This window comes from Myotis davidii, unplaced genomic scaffold, assembly GCF_000327345.1.
Source record: "Myotis davidii unplaced genomic scaffold, ASM32734v1 scaffold163, whole genome shotgun sequence".
Taxonomy (NCBI): Eukaryota; Metazoa; Chordata; class Mammalia; order Chiroptera; family Vespertilionidae; genus Myotis; species Myotis davidii.
In genome coordinates, this window is record NW_006295056.1 from 865,173 (window position 1) to 873,992 (window position 8,820).

The following is an 8,820-nucleotide window of genomic DNA, read 5'->3' on the forward strand; positions in this document are numbered from 1 at the left end:
TAAAACCCTTACTGACCATACTTTATTGCTGATCCCTGTGTGTGCACAGATAAGATATTTAAAAATATGTATGGGGAAGTCAAAAGATACAACAGGGATCTATTACTGAGTTCTTGTAATAATGAGCTGTAGTTCTAAATTCCCTTGCTGATATGCCAGAGAAAGCTATCCTTTCACCTTCTGATTTTATTTTTGCTTATCCCCCACCCTTAAAACTCTCTTTTGTCTGAGCTCTTGTTTAGTGAAGGGCATACTGATTCCTTTTTCCATAATGACATAATGGTCTATGTTTTAATTTTCTTATAAAGCAGAACAGTGTGTAATCCCTTGTACCAGGTATTGTCTATAAACTTACCAGGAACTATCCACACTTTCTTCTTTTTGGCTCAGGGGATAGTTGTCTTTTTTCCTCTCCAATGTTAATCCTCTCATTGCTTGGCTCACATTAAATTTTATTTATATTCACATATTTGATATCTGGATTTGATTTTTTTTTGTTTTTAGGTGAAATTTGGCAATACCACCTTTAAAACAGATGTGTATCTCAAGTCCCTCAACCCTCAGTGGAACTCAGAATGGTTTAAATTTGAGGTAAGTTTTTAAATGTTAGCATTGTTAGTGTTTGTTTTTTGAAGTGACGGTTTCCCTAGGAATGATAAGAACACCTTTTATTTCAGGGACAGTAGTTTTCCTGTAACATAAAAATGTTTCTTAGGAATATTGCACTTAAAAAATTATGTTATAGTTAAGAAAATATAAATATATGTAGGAGAACCCAGATTAAAAAGGTATTATATACTATATAGTAATTTCTCTGAATTTTAGCATATCTCAGAAATCACTTAAGAACAATTATAGTTCCTCTCTTTGGCACAGTGCTTGGCACATGATAAGTACTTGATAATGAGTAAACAGAAGAAGAGAGAGAGGGTAGACATTTATTTTATGAACTTAATTCAAGAACTTAAGTTGTTTTTTCTTACAAATAATGTTAGTTTTGCTTATAGTTTTATTCTCTGAAGTTGTCCTTAGAAATTATGCTGTCATTGTGCTCATTAGCATCCTTAATCTGTAGTTAATATATGGACTCTGTTAGGATATTCCTAAAGCATTTTTGCTGGAAACCATTGGTAGAGTAGTGAAACACAGGATAATATGCAGAAAAGAAATTAAAACTTTTTTTTTGGTTAATTATCCTAACTCTGTGCTTGAGGCAAACTGTACATCTGCATCTTGTGTAGAAAATTGAGTTACAATTTTTGGTTTGTAAATTAATTGGATTTCCCCCCCCCCCAGAAATAAGTAATCTTTTACATTTGCTATACAAATTTACATTTACATTTATGATAACGAAGATTTTTAAATTTTAAGATTTAATTTAAAGTATGCTTTTAGGTGGATGATGAAGATTTACAAGATGAACCTCTACAGATCACAGTTCTTGACCATGATACTTATAGTGCAAATGATGCCATTGGTAAAGTGTACATTGATATTGATCCTTTACTCTACAGTGAAGCTGCAACAGTCATCTCAGGATGGTTCCCAATTTATGATACCATACATGGTAAGGAGTATATTTTAAGAAAATAAATCACAATCTTTTAAATTTTTCATTAAAGACTATTATGTACACTTTGTGGTTTTAAAATTTATATCTTTAAAGGTATCTCCTTTTTAGACTTAGGAGTAATGTATTATTGGTAGAATTGTTTATTTTCTGAACATAATTTGAAACAATTTTCCGAGTTAAATTTGTACAGTATAGCAAGTATATGCATTATTTAAAAATCATCTCATATTTGTATTCTGTGTTTCTAAAACAAACTATAAAACTGTATTCCATTAAGCTAGATGTTACAGAGATTTGCAAAAATGTAACACAGTGCCACTCATTACTTTTTTCCCAAATATAGTTATTTTTATTAAAAATATTGCTTATATTAACAGATTCATTATTACTTTCAATGGAGTAATAAGCAAATACTTTTTTAAATTCTCAATTTTAACTTATAATATGGTAAATATTGATAGATATAAGTAACATATATAAAAACTCCTTGAGGACTTAAAGTAATTTTTAAGTTTGAACTGGTCCTGCGATTGAAAAGTTTGAGAACAGCTAGCCAGGGGTGGGCAAACTTTTTGACTCAAGGGCCACAATGGGTTCTTAAACTGGACCGGAGGGCCTGAACAAAAGCATGGATGGAGTGTTTGTGTGAACTAATATAAATTCAAAGTAAACATCATTACATAAAAGGGTACGGTCTTTTTTTTTTTTTTAGTTTTATTCATTTCAAATGGGCCGGATCCGGCCCGTGGGCCGTAGTTTGCCCACGGCTGAGCTAGCCTAAAAGATGCCATCTTTTTAGAATGGTAAATGGACCCAAAAGGCATAGGCAGATGATTCTATCTAGTCTTGCATCTTTCTTACTAGTTTACGTTATTGACCTGACAATTCCATTAATAGTCATTTATTGTAAAAAACCAAGATGTTTGCTGAGACTTATGTATATTTATTGTGATGTTACTTATATTCTATTATCATGTACTAATGTTTAAATTGGTAAAAATAAGTTGGAAAATAGGATTTACTTAAATAATTTAGAACATAAGTTGACACAGCCAGAACTAGAAGCATGTTTTCATAATACAATGGCAGAAGGAAATGTGCATGATGTTTTATGAATTGCAAAATCCAAATTATAAAACATTATAGGGTAATCTCAAGATAGTTTAGAAACAAGAGAATTGTATATATGTAATGCTCTTGATGAAATTGGCAGAATATGTGATAAAATGTTTACTTTTGGATAATTTTATTTGTGAACTATAGTCCTATTTTACTCTTTGTCCTGTTTTGCTTTTTTCTATACTTTTTATAATGTACACAGGGTTGGGCAAAAGTAGATTTACAGTTGTTTGTATGGCAAATAATACAATAATTAAGAAATAATATACAGAATGAACTCTGCGTTTCACATATTTACAACTGTAAACCTACTTTTTCCCCACCCTGTAAGTATTATCTTTGTAATAATAAAATAAAATCCCATTTTATGTTATACTAGAGGCCCAGTGCATGAAATTCATGGGGGGGGCAGGTCCCTCAGCCTGGCCTGTACCCTCTCCTATTTGGGAGCCCTCGAGGAATGTCCAACTGCCAGTTTAGGCGTGATCCCACAGGGCCCTTGCGGGATCGGGCCTAAACCGGCAGTCGGACATCCCTCTCACAATCTGGGACCGCTGGCTCCTAACTGCTCGCCTTCCTGCCTGTCTGATTGCCCCTAACCACTCTACCTGACTGCTTGATTGCCCCTAACTGCCCTCCCCTGCTGGCCTGATCACCCCTGACTGTCCTCCCCTGCTGGCCTGATTGTCCTTAATCGCCTCTGCCTGATGGCCTGATTGCCCCCTAACTGGTCCCCTGCTGGCCTGGCTGCCCCCTAACTGCTTCCCTACCAGCCTGACCACCCCATAACTGCCTTCCCCTGCTGGCCTAGTCCCCCCCTAACTACCCCCTTGCCGGCTTGGTTGCCCTCTAACTATCTGGAAGGAAGTTGGACATCTGGAAGATGACTAGTTGACCTGGTCTAATTAGCATATTACCCTTTTATTAGTATAGATTACCAATAAAAAAGCCACTGGAGAATGAATCTGGACTTGGATTAAAAGCAGTAGCTATCGGAATGAATGAATTTTCTAAACATATTATATTAAAAATTGCTTATAGTTGGTTTAATAGGTTACATGGGCCCTTTGTTAGGAATATAATCTGTTATTTCAGTAGATAAATGACTAAGTCACTCTTCTTAGAAGGGTTCCTCCATAAGTATGAATTTGACAGGAAGTCAGGATAGCCCCCCCCAAAAAATTTTTAGGGATTGAGGCTGTGTCATTTTTATTTGTTAGGGCATCTTCTAAAAACCTGTTATCTTAGAATTTCTTAGTTAGCTTATTTTAACTTATTGCTGTGTATTCATTGAAAAGAATGAAAGTTCTTTTGTGCTAAATCAGATTCTTGCATTAGTTGTTAAGAGCATTTACTCTGGGATAATAAAGATCTGACTTTTAATCCTTGCTTCATCACTTACTAACTATTGACTCTAAAAATTATTGAACTTTTATTAAACTGTAACTTTTTTCCACTGTAAAATGGGAATACTAATACTAAAGAAATTACCTTACTGGATTGGTATGTGTAAGATACTACTTGTAAAGCCTTTAGAACATTATCAATGCACATTATCATCATCAAAGTAAATGGTACTCCTTTCCAGTTAGATTGGTTCAAATAAGTGAAGACTTCTGGTACAATAAGTATTATTCATTCTTTAATGTATATATGTTCTTCAGAAAATATAATAAACTACTTAGAATGAAAATAATTAGGGAAACAAAGTTAGCATTGCTATTATGATTGATACATTATTTTAAAATCATTAATTGGCATTGCTTGATTATTTAATTATACTTTATTATTTAAGGTAGAAACTTGATTTTTCTTTTGAAATTATAGGTATTCGTGGGGAAATCAATGTAGTTGTCAAAGTAGACCTCTTCAATGATTTAAATCGATTTAGGCAGTCATCATGTGGAGTCAAATTCTTTTGCAGTAAGTAAATACATTTTATTATTCATTTAACAGGAAATTTAATAATTCACAAATATGGGAAATCAAATTAATATTTTAGAAGGTTAATGGAAAATCTTTTATACTTTGGTTTTCATAGCAAAGAGAAAGTTGTTAATTTTTCAGAAACTGCTGTAGCTGTAGAGACTACTTTTCTGATTTTAAAATAAATTATATCTAATTTTTTACAAGTTCATCAAAATTTTTATTAGAAACATTCAGTGGGGCACATGTGTACACGTGGTTGTCATGACAATGCCTGTGGACCACAGGGAGGCTGTACCCAGCCTGCCCCACCTCTATTCCCTTCTCCAGCTCCTACTCCAGTCTCTACCCCCAGCTTGTGAACATGATTAGCAGGAATAACATTAAACAGTGCTGATAATAGCCACCTCATGTCAGTAGAAAGAGTACCAGGTGAAGGTTTTGGATTTTTCCCAGAATTTTAAACAATCCATATATTAATGAAACAATTTAACCTCATTTACTTAAAAAATTTTTTTTTTTATTGACTTGGAGAGAGAGAGGAAGGGAGTGGGAGAGAGAGAAACATTGGTGTAAGAGTGAAACATTGATTTTATGTCTCCTATAGGCCCCTACCAGGGCTCAGGTCCACAATCCAGGTATATGCATGCCCTGAGTGGGAATCAAACTGTCAACCTTTCTGTGCACAAGATGATGCCCAAGCAACTGAGCCACACCGGCCAAGGCAACCTCATTTACTTTTTAATATTTCTTTAAAAAAAATAAATTTATTGGAACAACATTGGTCAACATGATCATACAGGTTTCAGGTGTGGGTTTCTATGTTACAAGATCTGTATATTGTACTGTGTGCCAACCACCCAAAGTCAAATCTCCCGTCACTATATATTATGACCTCCTTCCTCCCCCAACTCCTTCCCTCTGGCAACCACCACACTGCTGTTTGTGTTCATAAGCTTCAGTTTTCTATTTTACATATGAGTGGAATCAGATGGTTCATAGCTTTTTCTAACTGACTTATTTCAGTGAGCATAATATTCTCAAGGTCCACCCATGTTGTTGCACATGGCAGTATTTAATCCTTTCTTATGACTGAGCAGTATTCCATTGTGTACATGTACCACATCTTCTTTATCCAGTCCTCTATTGCAAGACACTTTGGTTGTTTCCATGCCTTGGCCACTGTGAATAATGCTGCAGTGAACGTAGGGGTGCATATATCTTTGTGAATATATGTTTTCGAGTTTTGGGGTATATATTCAGGAGAAGGATTGTTGGGTCATATGATTCATTTACTTTTAAACCTTATGTTTCATGGTATTGGAACCAAAGGTGAAGAAGTGATTGTTAAAGCACTATCTATATATATAAAAGCCTAAGTGACCGAACAACCAAACGCCCCTCCCCCCAGCTGGCCAACCTCACATACCCCTGCCATCCCCGATCGCTGGCCAGGCCAAGAGACCCCACCCATGCACAAATTCGTGCACCGGGCCTCTAGTATAAGAATAAAATTCTGAGATAACTAAGAATGACTGGAAATAAGATTGAAAACAAAGGTGGAATGTGTTTTTGCTGCAGTGCTACAAATTAATTTATCCTTAGAGAAGTTCGATGTGGTGCCTTTCATTTGAGAAGGTAAAGTGTGATAATATTTGCTATAGCCCTAACTCAAAACCAAATACCAAAGGGAATGAAACTAAACCGACCTGTATGGAACAGGAAGACTCTACAGCTCAACTAAGCCCATGTTAAAAGAAAATCACTGCCTATCGAACTACATATGTGTAAGAATATTAAAAAAAAAAGGAGTATAAAACAGATGATGCACTGTATCTGAAGAGCAGCCTATGCTACCGTGATGTCTGCTGGTTGTCATTAGTCAGCAACAACGTAGAGGGAGAAGGACTTGTTGCACTTTCTCAATCAATGAAAACAAAGCCCACACTCTCTAATATCTGCATTTGGGGAAACAAATTTGATGAGGCTACATGTGTGGCATGTTCAGACTTCATTCAAATGGGCTGTCTAAAACGAAACAATACAGATGTGGAACCTTTTGTGGTAGATACATGTATGTATTTTGCAAAAGTCTCCAGTGACTTTAACCATAATTATTAGACACCATCTTATGGAGAAGCTTGTGGCCACTCATCTAATGCAGGTTTTACTCTTGTACCAGTAGGTCAACATTTGCGAAAAACAGGGTTTAAAAATAACTGTCACATTTATTTTATTACTTTGCACAGAGGTTAATATTTTATTGCTCAGTAAATTTTTTTCATAAGTTAGAACAAGTTACTTTTGCCAAATGTGTAAAAGATATGACTATATTAAACTTTGTATAGCTGTCAAAAAGAAAAAAAAAAATCCAGTGGGATTTTACTTTAGTACAGAGCACTGAAAGATAGGAGTAGAGCAGTATTGCTAAGCTATGGTACTATCTAAAATTACATAGGCGTGCACAGGTATGGAGCCCCATGAATACCACGCAGTATGTGTCAGAATTGGGCGGATCTGGGCAATTTATAGCCTATTTGGATTAATAGACTTGAAAAGTCCTAAGTAGCTGAGTTAGCTTTAAGGTATGAATGTCTATTTTAAGAAACTAGTTTGGTGTAGATGTTCTCAGTTTCTTCTCTTTTTGAATGTGACCAGATCTTAGTTAAATCTAATGACATTTGGTGTTTTACATATTAAATGAGTCTGTTAAGTAGAGTGGCTGCTGAACAACTGGCCATATGGCCATGCATTATTAGAAACTTCAGAGCTTTATTTTTCCTCAGATTATGTCAGAAAGGTTTGACTTTTGAGTCTGGTGTACAGAACTTTTTCATAGAGCTTTGAGTAAGTAAAGTTTTTTGTGTACTTTATCTGTTTTTCACCTATTTAGATAATCAGGTAGCCGACTTTAATTTTGATTTTTTGCACTTTGTATTGAATGCTATTTAAGAAGTCTTAGCTGTTTTCTAAGTTATACAAGTACAATGTATATTCATTATGCTTACATGGGAAAGATGAGAGGTCTCATGAAAGAAAATAATTATTTGTAAGAGTAAAATGGAACTTAGAAGACTGATTGCAAGTATTATATAATTACATTTAGATTATCACTGTAGAAGGTGTTCTTGTACTATTTATCCAAAAGGTAAGAACTTAGTTGTATATTTTTAAAAAATTGATTTAACCTTGTGATAAATAGAAGCATAATAGATCATTTCTTTTAACAGCAACATCTATTCCAAAGTGCTATAGAGCTGTAATAATTCATGGATTTGTAGAAGAACTTGTGGTCAATGAAGACCCAGAATATCAGTGGATTGATCGAATTCGCACACCAAGGGCATCAAATGAGGCCAGACAGAGACTCATTTCTTTAATGTCAGGTATTTTAAAAACCCATCCTTATTACTGATTGACTTAATACTCCAAAATTTTTCACTTCCTTTTGACATGTTACCCCAAATTTTATAAAGAAGACTGTGAATTATAAATGACTGATTTTCTACCCCCTGAACACATGAAATTGCATCGTATAACAAGGATAAATCTAATCAGAAGCTTATAATTCCTTCTTAATTAGGCAGTAAAAAGAAATTGTGTTCATGAAGTGGTATAGTAGAAAGTGCCCTGGCAAGGAGGTAGGAAAATGGGTTCTAGTTTTTTTCCTCTAGCATTTATTTGTACTCAGATTTAGGTAATCTCTCTAATGCTTTCTGTTCAAATGCTGCCTGTTCATGGTGCTTCTCTGACAACTTATAGCTCTTTCTACCCCTACCTGCCACTTTTACCCAATTTACTTTTATTTTTCTTTGAAGAACTTATTACCTAAAATTTATGTTTATATGTATATATGTGTGAGTGTCTGTATACACACATATTCATACATATACATTCTAGATAATAAATAAGTATAAATGTTCATATTTAATAAATTTATATATTTTAAGTAGATATTTACACTTATATTACTATTAAATTAATTATATTAATACTTACCTTTTATTTTTCTTTGAAGAACTTATTACCTAAAATTTATGTTTATATGTATATATGTGTGAGTGTCTGTATACACACATATTCATACATATACATTCTAGATAATAAATAAGTATAAATGTTCATATTTAATAAATTTATATATTTTAAGTAGATATTTACACTTATATTACTATTAAATTAATTATATTAATACTTACACA

General features: G+C 33.9%; 1 protein-coding gene across 14 annotated transcripts in view; it reads left to right on the forward strand.

Moving 5' to 3' along the window:
- C2CD5 (C2 calcium-dependent domain containing 5) overlaps positions 1-8,820 on the forward strand; it is a 102,091-nt gene that overhangs the window by 13,528 nt on the left and 79,743 nt on the right. For 13 of the 14 annotated variants that reach the window (XM_006769639.2, XM_006769644.2, XM_006769642.2 and 10 more), the window contains exons 2-5: positions 505-591; positions 1,396-1,567; positions 4,520-4,615; positions 7,849-8,004. In XM_006769639.2, the coding sequence (XP_006769702.1) occupies positions 505-591; positions 1,396-1,567; positions 4,520-4,615; positions 7,849-8,004 (511 nt within the window). The remainder of the gene's footprint in view (positions 1-504; positions 592-1,395; positions 1,568-4,519; positions 4,616-7,848; positions 8,005-8,820) is intronic. The other variant, XM_015567765.1, reaches the window with a different exon arrangement.